We start from the raw sequence: 17,983 nt of genomic DNA, 5'->3' as shown, positions 1-17,983 counted from the left end.
ATGCAAAGCTACTTTGGATAGTACTGATAAATGCAAAGCCCTGGGAAGGAAAGGAAACAATGTGGTGATGAAAATCCTGTTCCTTAGCTAATTGTTTTGTACCATGTGATCTACACTGTTAGACAACTATGGACTGTTTTCAACTGGCTGTAAATTACTTGCCTTGTGGAATAAGAATCAGACTGCTATCGGTTTGTTCCACTGGTTCTACAAGGATTGTTCTTGTTCTCTCCCAGAAAAGCCATTAATTCCTCTGGTGAGGACTCAGAATGGCAGAAGTGAGGAGTTGTACCCCTGCCCCTCTTCTGGTGGAGGGGTAGATGACCTCTCTCTCTCTGTGAACCTCTACGTGGGTACAACACAACCCGGACAGGGGTTCTTAATGTAAGAAAAACTGGTGTCTTCAAATTGACTGACTGGAATATTTTTTTTCATGAAAAAACTTTCTGTCTTTTCAAAAAGTCATATTTGTGCTAAAAATTGGTTCCTCAGAACGCCTTTGACTCTCTGCAGGGAATGCCCAATTTTGCTTTGTTACAAGACTTATACAACAAAGGTGCTCGACTTTCTGACACAGTGCAGAATCTGTCTGTTATGCTAGAGGGAGAGAACCATGCCCACCACCAGGAAGATTAGACATCTTACCTTGGGACGCTGGGAGGAGCCCGGGTTGGCCGAGAGGGAACCTGGGGAGGTCCTCCAAGGGCTTCACCACCACTCGGAAATGGAGGCAGTGGTCCTGGGCGGAACGGGACCGGGGGAGCCCCCGACTGAGGGCCTGGAGATGGGATTGCAGGAGCAGGTCCTCGGCCAGATAAAGGTCTGGTTGGGGGATTGTTTAATGTAGGCCTCCTCTGAGTTGAGGGACTTGGAGGAGGTGACCTAGTGAAAGAGATTTAAGAAGTTCAGTAAGGTGGGGTTTGGGGTTTTGGTTTTTTGGTTTTGTTTTTAACTTTTTTTTTTAAACAGAAATGAAACCCTTTTTTATGCCTATGACAATTTTTTTTTCTTGGCATTTTCGTTTGCTGTCAGTGTCACAGCATCACATATATTTAAGTCTCACTCTTACCTTTCCCACAGACAGAATGCTTTACGATAGCCAGAAATAAACATACAATCAAAGAGGTAAATCTAATGGATTTTAATATTAAGAGTTCTAATGATGCTCTGTTAAGTGGTTTTTCTAGGACATGGAGCCTGACATGCTGAAGTCTTATAACAGCTTGCAAGAAGAGGCCATGTGGATACACAATTGGGGTGACAGAAGTGGCTGCTCTCTGAAGCATCAGACAAGCTATAAATCCACTGGATGGTCTTCTGCAAGACAAATACCCTGTCTGGCATTCACATATATATCCACAGAACACGTAGATGTGGGAAAATGTTCTGATTTCCCTCACAAATGTCATTAAAGACCTGGAGGAGTATCTGCCCAAAAAGACAGGCAGGGAGGGAGCCGCCGATGCTCACAATGCCTGCCTGTCCTAAATTTAATTGCAATATGGATTTGAGGATCCTTACCTGCGGGCCTGCTGAAGCCAAGAGTCATCTACAGGAGGGGGTGCAGGGGTTGAGACAGTGCTAGTGCTAATATCACCAATGATTGCTAGGGCTTCCTTTAGTGCTTGGTACATGCGGAGCATTTCATCTCGCCTCTGCGCCTGTTCAGCCGACTCCTCCATTAGAGTGTTTTGGTCCTCAGAAGAATACAAGTGAGCCAGGAGCTCTGCGTTGATAAATTCTTTTACCTATTTCATCAGACAAAAAAAACCCCACCAAACAAATAAACAAAATAAAACAAAAAATCCTATTGAAAATACAATACTGAATAAATACAGCGTGAGATCCACAGAACCAGGAGACAGACATATCTAAATTTAATCTGTTTCTCCTACTACCTTATTTACATCAATTCTACTGGTCATGCAGTTTTTGTTAGGTCAGATCAGGGACTAAAAAATGCTGAAGTCAGACAGAGCTGACTGCAGCAGCCTGAGGTCTAGCTGTGGCCCAAGGAAAGGCTGGCACATGCAGCTGGGCAGAGCAGCTGGAGAAGGATGGACTGGACCTTTTAGCAGCTGCCTGCACGCAGATGGGCTTAACGTAATTATGAAGCCACATTCTGAGACAATGATTCACATATGAGGATAAGATGGTTTTGTGCAGTTGCTCCACAATGCACTGTGGCCTTTTTTTGTGGCTGTCTTTGAAACATTGGACATTATTGGAGTTAACAGTGGTCTGTGTCTCTAAGGTGACACCTATGTTTACACTTCATTTCAAACAGGCTTCCCAACAGCTCCCAGGAGTCAGCTGGCATTTTGGTCCAATTCTAAAGGGCTGAGAGGTAAATGGCAGCCATTAGCAATATCATCAGATACTAAATTCCCCTGGGAATGGGAATTTTCAGGCTTTATAGCATGTCTGTCAATTATTTTCTTAGCAACAATTTACCCTACTATAGACAGTGTCTTTCATCTCCAACAACTTTGTCAGATTCTAAATATCCCATCCACACACATTCAAACTGAAGGGAGAAGTCTCCAAGTAATGTAATTTACTGTATTGATTTCCTGCTACGCCTGCCCTGGTTATGGAAACCTGGGCCACATTAGAAGAGATAAAAAGCTAGAGGTACTCTGATTAAATAAGACTGTGGTAAATAGACCAACTGCTGACCTACTAAATCCTTGCATCTGAGACTTTCGTTGCTGTTCTGATCTATTTCTCATCTGGCTTTTTGCTCTGTAAATCTTTTTTGACCTGGAGATACTAGCGATAATACATTCCCAAGATTCTGATTACATAAACCTGAGCTCCATTTGCACATGGGTTTGTGCTAGTTTAGCAACATTGTTTTAAATCCTGACAGACTAAGGCAAAGTTTGTGTTCAGAGGAGGTCAGTGAGAGCAGTCGAACTGTATGGGCATGGGACCCTTTACGGTCACCTAGCAATGGAAAGAAGGCCAGGACAGACCTTACAGGGAAACAAAACCGTATTGCCTGGGCTTGACTGTCGTTTCCCATTCACGTATGACAGGAGATGCACAAATTCTTAGCAAAGCCTGCGAAAATTTTCCATGAGTCTCATGCTGTTTTCCAGTAGATGGTACTGATCAAGAGCCAGAGTACACTACTTTCCTCATGATTGCCAAAAACTCCACATTAAAAACAGATATCATAGTTAAACAGCATCACATTCTACTCGATGAAATGAGCATTTTAATGGCATCACTTCAGAAGTCCTAAAATTAGATTAAGGCCAGAGCTGATTGTAAAAGCACTGTTAAACCACAAGTATCTGTTTGAAAAAAAAAAATCAGCCTGTGACAATTATCATGAGAGATCCCTGTCTGCCACTAGCAGGAGACTGAAGTAACTCCCTGAACTCTTCTGGAAGGGGAAGACTGCTGCATTAAGGACAGTTCTTGGATCAACCTCCTTCCTTCTGCAAACAGATGCACTGTACTAGACAGAGGAAGATCTTCCACAATAGCCACTTTCTCCAGCTTGGAAAAAGAAGGGAAAGTGACACTTACTCATGCCTTTGCTCCTTTCTAGAAAACAGAAAGACTCACAGGAATGGTTTAAAACATTTTCCTTCACAGACATCAGACCTGCGGTCAAAGCTGAACCATAGCAAGCATCCAAAACGCCAACGCCACAAAGCCTGCCCTGTCACTCCAAAGTGGGGTAAGATGGGCTTGCAACTTCAGTCATCGGCGGGCAGACTACAACATACATAACTGCCTCAAATGCAAACACAATCCATTCCTTAACTTTAAGTTTGGTAGTAACAAGTACTTTAGAGTTTTTTGACTCAGCTGAGATTAATATCAGCACTGCTTATGGAGTATACACTGTGTACTGTAAGACCACCCCTCTTGTATAATCTGTGATACTTAGGCACCATGAAACACAAATTCTGAAATGTGTGTTTTGTTTGTGCATGTTTGAATTGCTAATGGTAACTCAATGCAGTTCTGTGTGGTAAATGCATTTTCTTTTAAGGTAATCAACATCCACCCTAAGGGAAGAATAAGGGATAAATTTGGAATACAAGAATCTAGGCTTAGGCCTCGAAATATGCTTAGGGACAGCATCTAATTATTTTCTGTACACTGAGTTTGAATCCGATACTTCCCTTGAATTATAAGTGCTCATTTACAGGCTCACAAAGTGGAAAGGAAGTTTTAGGAGGACTTGGGAGGTTACAATTGTCACGGAAACAAACTCCTTGGGATCAGTTTGTTTCCAGAGTTTTGGAGGCAACATGATGGGGCAGCAGAAAGTAGAGAATATGGTCATTAAGGAGGAGGGAGGGTGTTTTCACTTAATTCCTGGTAGATAGGTTGGACTTCTGAAGACTCCAAGGAACATAGACACTACTTAACAGGACCCACCTTCTATCACAGCTCCACTGCTTTCCAGGTCTTTGCACAACCTTTTGGCATGGCTCAGCAGTCTTAATTCAAGCATTTCCTTCTCTTTTTAATAGCACTGATTTTTTTAAAATTGATATTTTAGCTATTGTTTTTAATATGGTATTTTACTGCCTATGCTGCACAGAAACAAGTGCATTAATGTTTCTAGTCTCACTCTTCACAGTCCTTTAAAACGTTTTGATTTTTTGCCGCAAATTTAAATTCTAGGATTGAGGTGTAGGTCTTAGCTCACTAGCAGGCCCAAACACAGCTATGGGCTATGAGGTCAATTGAAAGGTAGACGATGTTGTAAGTATGCTGTTTCTGTGTGCCATGGTCAGCCAGCATGGCAGACTTTACCAATGTAACGGCTGATGAGATTGAAAGTACAAAATCTTAAAGTATTCTACTTCTGAGTAAAGCACCCTTAAACTATTCCATATGAGGAGGTGAGTGGCAGAAAATTGAATGTAAAATTTCAAAAGGAACTGCTCACCGAACTCTGCAGTTTATGAAATGAGAGCTAAAAACCAGCTCTTTCAAAAGGCACTGAAGTTGCCTGCAGTGCAGTGCAGTGCAGCTGCAACAAGTTGCTAGCTATGATCTGGAAAGAGCAGAGAGAACGCTCGCCCTATAAAGTCTAGAGCATGGCTGATTTCAGGAAAAAAAGTGCAGTTCCATTGTTCCCATGCATCTTTTGTGAAAGCTCACCCATGACTAGAGCATTATTTGAAGCCTGACTCCCCTAAACCTAAAGAAGTTAATGGAAAATCTCTCGCCCTCATACAAAAATTCTGCTCGTATTATATGTACCAGGAAATCCCATTGAAATTTCCTGTCCAACCACCTAACTCCTAAATGCAACACAAATTCCACAGGGCTAATGAAATCCGTCAGACGAAGACTAGAGGTGGCTCTGAGTCAAAAGTAAATGCTACTTTCTAACCAGATTTGTCTTATAGCATATTGTATTTGGAAAGACTGATTGATTTGATGACCTCACAGAAAAGGTGCTACCCATAACTAACAGGAGCTATGCTCTCCATTATTAATTTATATGGCAGCACTGGCACTAATATTAAGCTTAGTCTTCAACAAGGTCCATTCAGAACTCTGCCAGGAAGCAAAGGCTGACATCCTAGTGCAATGGAAAAACAATGGTATCTCAAAGCCATTTCTTTAACCAAATAATCTTCAGATCTAAAAAAGACACACACAATAAATCAAACAACCACATCTGCTTATCTAAACAACAGTGTCCAAGGCTTCTAGATTTATTCCTCGAAAACAGTAACCTGAAAATATAAAGAAACCCAAATAAAATAAGAACTGCTTGCTTAAAAGCATGACAAAGGGCTACAGATTGAAAATCAAGGAAGCACAACTCTGCTCTGCTGCTCTCACAGACTGCCTAGATGGAGCTCCCAACTCCCTTTTTCTATCAAAAGCAAGACAGAAAAAAAAAAAATCATTGATTTATCTTTATATAATAACTTATATTCTGATTAAGTTGTAAATTAATTCAATCTTTAGCATTTTGGAGTAAGCACTCAAGGCAGTGTGCCAGCCTTTGAGAAGGCTGCAGAACTTACTACTACTACAGAAGACTGGAATATTTTGTCTAAGAGTGTGACATTTTTGGGAGCGTGTTCTCTTTAGTACATGCTGTTGTTGCTGCTATATTCAAGAGGTGTGTTTGAGCGTAAGAGATTTGACAGACATGTTAAAATAATTTAGAATCCTGGCTGCTACTTACATTATTGATCATAAGATGCATGATTGTTTTCGGTATCAAATCTCGGATACATTTGTTGATAATAGACATGTAGGAGTCCACAAGATTTCGAATTGTCTCCACCTGTCTCTCCAGCTGGGGGTCCATTGAAAAATTGTCTGCTTGACCATTCTCATCATTTTCAGTCTACACAGAAGAAAAAAAAGAAAAGTCAATTCTTTCAGACTGCAGGAAACAGCAGATATATTGGGGAAAAAACCTGGACTTAAACTGTAGTAATCCAGTGACATACCTCATACAAAGAATGTCTGGAGGTTAAAATATGAAGTACTGGCCTGTTTAACATTAGTGTTTAGCATCATGAAATTTGGACCTTTAAAGGTTAATGCAATATGAGATGCAAGACCTTTTTCACAAAGTACATTATATATTTCCACACAAATTTGTAATTTTATATTAAAGAAAGTTTTCAGACAAAGATGCGTGGTGGTAAATGAAATCCCAAGAAATTATCTCAGATCACTTACTGCAATACTTATTATCAAATCTTGTACCATTCAGATTCAGCCAGCTTGACCCATGCAAGAAAGCAGCACCATAAGTCTGGATTTTGAATTTTACCCTCCTATGGGTAAAAAACATCCTTGTTATTTAAGGCTCAGTTGTGACAAATTCCGCAGTTCACCCTCAAACTTGTTAGATGTGAATAGCACCTATATAACAAAGGATTTATGAAGGATAACAGCAAAAGCATCATTGGTTCCAGTGCTCAATGCTCAGCATAACATAGGCTGGATTATATATTATAGGTCTCTTCCATTGGACAGGAAAAACTTCTTTGTATGTAAACAGCTGACCTAATTAAAGAAAATACCAGAAACTTTAACTGGAAGCTAAAAGGTATGTACTTTGCTTTGGTCTCGCCTGTATAAATATAAGAAAACCTTAAATAAGAATAGTAGCCTTTTGGTGAAAATCAAACTGCTTTCTCAGGCTCAAAGATGCCAAAAGAATGGAATTTCAACCTGGAAAGTACAAAGAATAATGTTCTTTCCCCAAACTCTGACATATAGTACTTCTCCCTGAAAACGACCACCAAAGCCCTATTAGCATGAACTATAAAATCTAAACCTGTTCTGTTGGTACCTAGAAGCATAACATGAAGAAACAGGAAGTACTTGCAAGAAGTGAATAACCCAGTAACGAGAACTAGTTATATACCAGCCAGACCTCTGCCAGCACAACTCCATTTACAATACAGCATTTAGCTAAAATTTGCACATCACTAGTGCTTTACAGATTCCCGGAGCAGTTGAAATCAGTAGCTAACCCATTAGCAAAAGACCATTAGAGCTAGATATGCAAACATGTCACCAAAGAGGCTTCTCCCTGCATGAAATCCATTCTTGCTGGGCCAAAAAGAGATTCCTAGTTTCATCTCCTAATGGAGGGTCTGCTTCTGCTCATGCAGCATTGGCAGGTAGACCACTTCGTATTTACTCCTTGTAAACTATGGCTCGGTCAGTCCAGTCTAAATGAAACGGTGATGGTTGTGATTTGTTAAGTTATACTTTAAAAATAATTAGCAGTGCTTCCTAAAAGTCTTGGGACTGTGGAGGACACTGAAAGAGCTCTTGATGAAAATAGTGTTTTCAATTCTGTAACACCAGTAGACACACTACCCTATAAACCTTAATAATTTTGTTAATAAACTGCACATGCCAAAAAGTCACAGTATGCAGATTGAGTATTTTTCTTAGTCTCCCTGTCTGAAAAGAAACTAACCGTAATTTTTCCCTGTGAAATACCAAATAAATGGAAAATCATACATCTATCATATATCCACAGATTTTAGCCAAGTAACTGCAGACCGAAAATGCCCCCTTCCCAGTTCCCCTGCATTTGACTTCTATTCTCTTTTTCTTCTTTGCTGCCTATATAAAATGCAGTTTGTCCATGTATTTTTTTTTCTTTTCTTTTTTTTTTTTTTTTCCTTCACTGTTTAAATTACAGATTGCAATAAGATTCTTAGCTGGCTAAGCAGCAAAGTGACAGATGTTTATCATTATCCTCATCAAGAGAATGTAAAGTAAAAATAGTAATTTGTCTCTGATCTTTAAGGCAAAGGGTAATAGTCTGCAAACATTTAACCTTTTATATACAGGCTCACAGGTGATATTTACAGAAAGTGGATAATACTTCAGGAGTCCGTCTCTTGTTTGAAACTGTAATAGAGCTGACTTCATACTGTTGATTTATTTTCTCTGAAATCAAAAAAGATCAATCTTTCATGAGTTTACAGTAATTTATTATGAAAGCTTCTGGCCATAGTATGCTTAATGATTTGATGTCTCAACTGAAGGCTTTTCATGCTAGAAACCATCTTGTTTGCATCGCATCATGCACATGGAAATCTGCTTCTAACAGATTTCTGTGCTCTACAGTACACCTACAAGCGTTATCAGGCTTTCTTTTATAAGAATGTGCCAACAGCAGCATCTGAGAGTAAGGTTGCCTGGTAAAGCTGGGCATCACAAGAAGACAGAAGTGATGTAGACCCCCTATTCCATCTCCATGTCATTCTTTCAAAACAGCTGGTTTTCTCACTGAGCACCACGGTGACTCTAGCTTCAGTGCAAGCCACCCCTCAGCCCAAGTCCCTGCCACTCTGCATTCTAGAAAGGCTTTTGCAAGTCCGTTGCAATGAATAAACCCAAACCAGAATACATAAGAAAACCCTCACATCTCTCCAACCGCTCTTGAACAGAACATTCATGCTGAACAGAAAAGGAGAACGAAGAAGCTGGAAACAGGTTTCTGTGTCTTCTTTCCCAGCAACCAAGGCAGCCACAGTCCCCTTTCAGTGCTCCTCATCCTCAAGCCAGAACTTGCTAGTTCCAATAGAAGTGTTAAGCGACAGCATATGAATCTGGGCTAAGTTTTTGTTCAGTTGACTCTTGCTTAATACTGCTATTAATTGTTGACAGGAATGGAATATCATTACTTCAAACGAACACAACTGCAATTACTTTAGGAACTTTTGTAAGCCTCCAACAAAGAAACTATGGAAGAATCTAGAGCGCTAAAAACCAGGTAAAATTAGATTCATTTTGGAAAACTCAAATTCAGAGTATCTGATGAAAATACATCAAAGCTGCAGGGAAGCAATAGGTGAATAAAAACACGGATGAAGAGAAGCCAGGATGGTACTTTCATTTATATACGCATATACATTGCCACAGAGATAAGGTCCTTCCCTTCTACTTTCCCTGCACTTTAGAAAAATGAAAATAATATCCATTCCCTGTGCTCTGCAGCAGGTCTCACCTGTCTTTCATAAGCTGCTTTGTGATCCTTACATGGAAAGGTGCTAGTGGATCACAAAGTATGCATCACTGCTACTCTTCCACCTTTCCTGCATTTAGATACCTTCTGTGCTAAGAATGTATTAAGGATTAACTAAAGTGTCATACAAGAGAAGACTAAAAACTGCATGTGAAATCCAAACCACTTAAGTTTGTGGGAATTTTACTGCTGGCTGCAGCGGGAATAGGATTTCACCCTACACATGCATTTCTACCAGAAAAGTTATTGGTCTTCTGAAGACTGTAAACTCTCTGCTGCAAGAGGAATGACTTAGTGTGGTAGAATGGGATGTAGGCATGAGGAATTATGCGCAATCCAAAAAAAAAAAAAAAAAAAGGAATAGTACCTCAGAATATCAGGATAATTTTCCTGATTGTGGGAATCATAAGCATGTTGAAGAATGTCCCAAGAAAAATTCAGGAAAAGTGATTCCTTTTGAAATTCACAGCAAAAATGGTAACATACTGAAAACAGTCCTGAGCTGGCCACACAGAGAGCGCAATACTTCTAATTTCCATGATTTCATTACATTCAGGGCAGCTGCCAGCATATTTAAGAATGTCTTGTATAACATTCCTGATGTCAGTTTCAAGAAGGAGCATTTGTCTAGCATTTTCATTAGAGCAGTGTATCAACCAATTTTCCGTAATCAAAAAGGCATTCTATTAAAAATGACTGAGAGGACGCAGACTGGAAGGTGACTGACTAAAGGGTAATAGTCAAAGCAGCAGCAAAGCAATGCTCTGTATGCTAAGAAATAAGTCCATGGCTGCAGGGAGAAACCAATCATTTAAAAGCTGCTTTCATATCTTTCATTTACAGATGCAAGTTCATAACAACAACCACCACCTGAAAATTAATTATTCTCTCCAGATTGTATTTGTTTTAATTCACAGCTGCTGAACATATAATTTATTTTATCTATTCCTGTCCAAGTAAAGCTTTTCTTTAATGCACCAACACTCAGCACATTGCAGTTGTCCTAAAAGCCCCTGCTTTTTCCTAAATGTTTACAACTGATTCTTGATATTCTCTCTCCATTGCAGTTTGATGCTGTATATATAATTTAGCTGAGATACTCTCAGCTGTACATAGCGTGCCTTTTGCCAGAGGACTGCTAAAACCACATGATGGCTTCACACAGTGAAGTTTTCTTACTGGAAGGAACCACAAGTAAGTGACAATACATTACTTTTGTGTATTTACAACAAAGCAAGCAGCACAAAAAGAACATTTCCCGGGTAGCTTGGAAGCTGTCCTTTTCCCTCACAGAGGGTGACTTTGCCACTCTCTTCCATGCTTTCAGCATCTCCTGAGTTTGTACTGCTGTCGCCTTTACTGAGCCACCCACAGGCTGCCCCTTTCAGCTACTATGCTTTCATTAGCAGCCTTGAACTGCTCTAAGCAGAGGTTATGATCCGGCTTTCCCTCACACACATGATCTCTCTCACTTCATACCCACACAGAAGAAAGATATAGCCTAGCTCAATTTGATTCAAAGGTATTTAACTCTCTGGATTAGTTTAAACAGTCGCCTGCTTAGATTCTTCTTTGTGGTTACAGACATTGTATAGTACAGAGCATTAGCTAAAACCTTCTGCTGAATCCACATACTGCTCCCCAGATATTTACATAGCTTTAACGATCCTAAACATTCGAAACCTACGGTAGGCTCTCTCCCTGCCTTCTTCAGTCAAGAAGCTGATTTGGAACCATGAGACAGAAAGGAATGATGTATTACCAGAACTCTGACACATTTGGAGTTACTTTGTCTTATAGTTCTTAACAGGTTGACAACTAATCATGTCAAATCAATCCGATCTCCTTTTAGAGCAGGGATTCAGATCTTATGGGTAAGGTATTAACATTAGATGCCACATATTTCAGACTTCAGTAAAGGTTTTTGACAATCTCAAGTGACATTTTCATTAATGGAATTCTGCTCTCCCTGCAGTTACTGGTTGGATGCTCATTTCCATAGAAAAGCTGTCAATGGTTCACTGTCACACTGGAAAACTCTATCAAGGGGACTTTCATATGGGCTGTATTTTTTAATGTGCTTATTAATGCCTTAACGCTCAGGATGGTGGATTATAGCCTGTGTTTATTACATTTACAGATGAGAAGAAACTGGAGGGGGGTGTGAGTACTTTAGATGACAGGACCAGAGTTCACAATGTTCTGGAGAAACAGCTTAAAAATCTAGATGAAATTCATTACAAATAGAAAATATTTGACTTGGGCAGGAATAAATCAGTTATAAACATACAGCATGAGAACAGCCACTTAAGGAGCAGTTCAGCAGAAAAGGAACTGTGTCTATAGTGCAATATAAACAGAGTAGTAGTCAACAACATCTTGCTATTATGAAATCAGTACAAGAATTGTGCGTCCAGTTCTGGTTATCACACTACCAGAAATTTGTGGCACATTTTGAGAGTGTTCAGAGGAAACCATTGATGATGATGTTCAGGGCTTTGTAAAATATTACCTGAAAGGAAAAGCTAAGATCAGTTGGGACTGATGAGTTCAAAAGAAACCACCTGCGGAAGGGGACAGATGAGTATCTTTGCGGATAGGAAAAGATGTCAAACAAATATTTGGAAAGTGTTACATGGTAAGAACAGTGAAGCACAGAAATAGATGGACTAGGAGAGTTCCAGAATCTCCTCCAAATATTAGACCAACATCCCTCAGAAATGGCCTAGGTACAGAGATCCTGCTGCCTTGAGGCAGGGGAAAGAACTAGACAACCTCTTGCAGCCCTTCCATCCAGGGGGTGATACTGGGTGCAAAGCAGCATGAAATTACGAGCCCACAACACTGCAACAAGAAAAGGTGTTTCTGAAAATTAAAAAAAAAAAAAAAGACAGTATCTTCTACTTTTCTCTTTTTCTCTTTGTTCTATGCAAAAATCAAGTAAAAAATAAAACATTGCCATGAACAGCTATCTCCCCTCAAAGGATCTGTACTCCAATTTCACCATTTGGTGCCATGTACATCTCTCACACAAAGGACTTTTACATAACCCTCCCTGCGCTGCAGGTTTTGATTCGGGGCCAACAGCTGCTTCATGACTTTCAGAACAGACTGCTGGACAAGCAAAGGCAGAAAGAGGCTGGCATAAAGAAAACAGCACCCTTGTTTATAAAACAAATACTACTTTGGAATTTGCAAACTTTTCAGTCAAAGAATTTCCTTGTCATAACAACACATAAAGTGCCCCATATTTATAAGAGCACATTAGAAAAAAAATCTAGGATGTGAGATACTATTGGAGTGATGTTTGCCATTATTTCAGTATAGAAGGAGGTCAATGGATATTGGGAAGTCTCAAATAGTGGTCAGTTACCGTGGAATTCAAGTCATGATGATGAAGACTTGAAGTGTGATGATTAGCCCCCCAAGATGTTCAGGCTGAAATTTACTGTGCGTTTGTTACCAAATGCATGAAACACATTCCCAGAGACAACAGCCTGATCCAGCAGTGGACATTAATTGTGAGGGGAACAGGATCATTTGCTGTGAAAGGAGGTAATCAATGGGTGGAGGCATCAACCAGACATCTGAGGATTAAAGCTACTGGCTGGGGTATGCAGTTCCCCTAAGAAGGAAAACAAATAGAAGTCTTGGAGCTTCTACCAAAGACAATGAAAATAGAAAGCAGGAGAATTAGTCATCCATGATGCTGATCAGAGAAGTATTAAGAGTCATCGCGAAGACTGAAATAACACCTTGCCTTTCATCTCTGTTATTTACCTCCTTACCAAAACCATTCTTAGAAGAAACGTTGGCAGAACTGATCACTATTGAGGACTTTTACTTAGCAGTAATGATGCAAGAGAGGGTCACTAACAAAATTTCCTTATTCCAGCAAAAGTGCACAAGACTCAGCTGAAGGATTCCTTTAGGGACAAGGAATGGCCTTATTTTACGAGATTAAAATGGGGCAAGTAAATGCTCAGTGCATGGACAGTGGCTTGGTGAAGGCAAATCTTGGAAAACCCATTGCCCAAGATCACATGTTTAAAGCATAGGTTATGACTTCATGTGTCTATGTGTATAATATAGAAGAGTTGCATGTTTCTCACAAAATGTGATCATTTCAGAGGTAGGCACCCAGAATAAAGAACAAAAAAAATCACAGTTCTGTTTTTCCTAGATCCTGTACTGAACTCCTACTCCATGGTCCCCCTTCATTTCTGCCAGCTGAGATGGTAACTTTTCAGTACCTACCAGCCTGGTTTAAAGAAATTTGAATACAGGAGGAGGAGGGCAGCGTGCATATCTGTGTGCATGCTGGGAAGGACAGACTTGGAGGAGGCCTCGTAGTGGGGGAGCTCTGTACAGCGTCCAATGCAGGGGCTCTATAAATTACAGCCTTGTCTTTTATTTTTAGCTGATCTAATGCAATGTGTCACCTATAACTGCACTCTTTTCCATAATTAATGATGTCTAGGAAAATATTCTTCTCTGATAAGCACCTAGACAAACTTGATGTTTCCTCTCCGAGACGCAAAAGAGGACGTTAAACTGTTTTCACCCCCACATCCCTTCGAGCCATGAGAAGTACCAGATCTGTCTCTGCTGGGCCAGACTAAGCCCTGGTTCACCAGAAACTCAGTGCAGTACCGACAAATGATCTCCATAGTAAATGATGCAAATAAGAAATGTCAGCATGTTCCAAAATTCCTCACTTAATCTTATTGCCAGTTGTATAGTCTGGATAATCAGTAAATAAATCCCTCTAACTTTGCTCAAATCCTTAGGGGCTGAATACACAGAGACCACTTTCTAATTCATTCTCATTAACCTTCCCAGCTCTAAACAAAGTAATTTCCTACTTTTCTTAGCGTCTGATTTTTCCACTGGCTTCTGCAACACCTGATTTAGCAGCAATGATTTTTCACTTGTGATTTCTGTTTCGAACTGGCATTGTTCTTTCTCCTCACACATATGCTTGCTGGAATAGCACGAATCAGCAAGATTTAAAACCTCCCATTCTCAAGTTTGAAGCCCCTAAAGGGAAATTGCAGTTGTGATGCCAAGGAACACAGTCGTACGTTATTTGACTTTTCCTCGGCCAGGCTGACAGCAGAGCGGGAGGGAGGGAGGAAGGAAAGGGGAAGGGAGAGGAAGATGGCATTTTAATAGCACCCACACTGATTTCACACAGTTGGATCACTGTGCTCTGGAGCAGCACTATTTCCTTTCCCCTTTGCCTCGTATTAGTCAATATTGCTAAGCCAGGCTCTACGGGAAGGATTCTCAGTCTTTTTCTCCCAGCATGGACCACATCTTAGTACAGAAATCTGTCTTGTGGACACCTCCCCTCACAGGCTAGCTGGCTAGCTCCGCCTTTACCCCTATTTTTGACAGACCATTACCAACTCAAGCCTTGCGCAGACCACCCCACCCACATCCCAGATGTGACTAAACGGGCCAACATTCCTGCCACAACAAGATGGATTATCCCCCCATCTCTTGCCCCAATTCTCATAGTCTCTGTAGCACCCACAGTAATTGCTTATCTGAAAAAAATTAATAACAGGAATGTATTTAATCTAATTTAGCAAGTGGACATGCAAGAACCACCAGCATCTTATGTAGATAAATCTACCTTTCCCAGATGTTAGTCATATGCCAAACATATCTTGGCCAGAGTCCTCATCAAAACATTTCATTTGATAATTCAGGTCCTAAGATTCAAAGCTCTCTTACACATTAATGGGTTTTCCATAAGCCCTCCATCAGGCAGAGTGACAGTGGCCTACAAATTCTGGCAGGAACTCTTATCCCAGTAGAGCATCAATGATCACCACCATCCATACTCCCCATTTAAGAACTCCTTTAACTTTGCAAGCAAAAACTTGAGCTGCAACATTCCTGTAGCAGAAAAGCCTCAAAACAGATCAGAAGAAGAATTTGAAAACACCGAGAGCTTTACTGAAGTGTAGCAAATTTTGCTAAACAAAAGAAAATCATCCATCCAGGAGCATTTTAGATTCATGTCACAAGAACAGAAATTGAAAATTATTGGGTAAAATTATTTTCAGGGGAAGAAATGAGTTGTGAGCAACTATGCTGCACATAATCCTGGACCAAATGGAATTTATGCTGCTTTATGACATGGCTTCCATTTTGTATAAATATGCCAAAACCCTTCTAAGTATTCTACAGAACCAGTAGAAAACAAAATATTTTTTTTTTTCCTCCCTAAAATAAAAGCAAATTGTATTTAAGAGACTGTGAGATTCTGGTAAGTTAATACACATGCCTGTAAGCAACAAACATAAACACTTCATGTTACAAGACCACATGCTTGTTGGCACAAACCAAAATAAAACTATAAAGTTTAAATCTTAAGTCACTCTGACCTCCTCTCTATGGGGAAGTTAAAGGGCATCAGCAATTAGCACACTACCCCGAGGTCCAAGCAGACACAATATGGAGTTTACCCTTGCAGTTAAGATCACCTGGCTTTATTGTTGCCACAAACAATCCTAACCTCACACTTCAGCTGGATATTTTTGCAAATTGACTTTTTAAATGACCTACGGCATTTTCAGTTCAAAGGATTTCTCCCCCCCCCCCCCCCCCCGCCTTCTGTTACTGGTTGGCAGCAAAAGGTAAAGTCAAGACTCATTTGACATCTCTCATTTTTCAGCTCTTGCACAGCAACATACAATCAAGGAACCCCATCCTTGTGGCAGCACGATGAAAATGCAAACTTCTTTCAGACAGGGAACAGTAGCTCACACACACACACTCCGAAGGATTAGAACTGTTTTTATCAAGAAGAGAGAAAACTGCCACACCGTTAGGGCTAGCCCCTGTCTTTTTAGAGGGTTTATGCCTGCTGAGCAAAGCTGGGTAGTAAGAGCAGTGGTTTAACATATCGTTCCAATGACTGGATGTCTCACAGTGCAGTTACAGATACAAAAGTTTCACTCTTCTTCCCCTATGGTTCTATTTTAAAATGTTTTCTGTAATAAAATTACTGTGAGACAGCTAAATCCAAGGGCGGGCATGGAACTTGAACCCATGGCCTTCTGGCTTAGAGGTGAGACTATTCCTAACTGTGCCAAAGTGACACATACATAATATGCTTTCAAGGTTTTTAGAGAGCTCTGTCATAATTTAAAAACACTAAGTCTTTGTGGTACAAACCACAGCGCAGGAAAGAACTGGGGCTCCCTTTTTACTGCTAATTTTAGCCAATGAATTGTTTATAATCTCCTGCAAAATACATAAAGCCTTATTCTGCCTTAAGCTAAGAGAGAACAGCCTTTCAAAACTGATTCTTAATTATAGTGTTCCCCTGCTAGATGGGATGGAGGCAGGTTCCAAAATTGTGTCAGAGTATATGAAGTGATAAAATGAGGATGGGTGAGCTATTTTTAAACACGCTCAAAGACTTTGCGGTCAAAATCCCTGAATTTATAGCCTTACGGCCATATTAAGACTCATGGATTATTGAGACCTGCATGGCGAGATTCAAATACCATTTCATTTGAGACACCCTCTGGCTTCAGAGCATGTGTTCCCTACCAGTCTGCCTGCCAAACTGGGGCCCCCCAGGGAGCCACCTTTAAGCGCAGATTATATCCCTACTGTAGAGAGGCATTTGGGAGACAAAGGCGATGAGATGCTTCCATCGCAGGGTGTTCCCTCCTCCTTTCTTTTCCCAAGATGTTGTGTAAGTGAGGGGCCTGCCTTTCCAGATGGGCAGGAAGCGAGTGGGTTAGAGAGAGAGTTTGAGGAGTCTTAGGCAAAAGCACATAATTGCTCCTTACTCTACCCAGTCTGGAAAGCTAATACAGCCTCAGGCCCTGGTGATATTCCCTTGCCACAGTCGTGTTTCCCATTTGAAGAGGGCAGCTGGGCACCTGCTGCTGGGACAGGACGGAGAGCTGCTGCCCAGTAACATTCAGCCTGGTTTAAACAAAAGTGGTCCTGCCCTCTCCTACTTGGTTTCCTCCCCACCGCAGGGAGAGAAGCTTTACAACAACTCCTGAAACACCTCTTAGACTTTTTAGAAAATCCAGATTTGTAACAAAATCATTGTTCTGCTCACGGAAATAAACCACATACAGGCATCACCTGGGAAGGAACTGGCACTGCCTTTGCCCCCACGAGCTTCCCAGCACTGCAGAGTAACACTCCTGATCTCAGTTTTGACTTATGGCAGCATTTGGCTATGTGAAAGCTGTCGCCTGCTATACACACACTGGTTTCTTTCCAGTAATGATCAACGTACACCATTTTTTTGAAAAAGGGAAAAAGCTAGCAAGTGAGGAGAAAAAAAACAGGACAGACTTTCCCTGCCTTACAAGTCAAAATGGAAATAGCTTTCAGACCCTTTTCCCTATTGTTCTTGACAGTCTACAAAAGCTTTTTTAGTATCTTCCTCTGGAAGGTACAGCTCCTCTTGGGGACCAGTCAGTGACAGCAAAG

The 17,983-nt window shown here is 40.7% G+C and overlaps 1 protein-coding gene across 6 annotated transcripts in view; it reads right to left on the bottom strand.

Annotated features, from left to right (window-relative positions):
* DNM3 (dynamin 3) overlaps positions 1-17,983 on the bottom strand; it is a 181,285-nt gene that overhangs the window by 17,428 nt on the left and 145,874 nt on the right. For all 6 annotated transcript variants that reach the window (XM_076339776.1, XM_076339777.1, XM_076339778.1 and 3 more), the window contains 3 exons: positions 6,182-6,346; positions 1,522-1,748; positions 646-882 (listed from right to left, as the gene is read on the bottom strand). In XM_076339776.1, the coding sequence (XP_076195891.1) occupies positions 646-882; positions 1,522-1,748; positions 6,182-6,346 (629 nt within the window). The remainder of the gene's footprint in view (positions 1-645; positions 883-1,521; positions 1,749-6,181; positions 6,347-17,983) is intronic.

This window comes from Aptenodytes patagonicus, chromosome 5, assembly GCF_965638725.1.
Source record: "Aptenodytes patagonicus chromosome 5, bAptPat1.pri.cur, whole genome shotgun sequence".
Lineage (NCBI taxonomy): Eukaryota > Metazoa > Chordata > Aves > Sphenisciformes > Spheniscidae > Aptenodytes > Aptenodytes patagonicus.
Note: the sequence above shows the minus strand (reverse complement) of the source record. Positions and strands in the feature narration are given on the sequence as shown.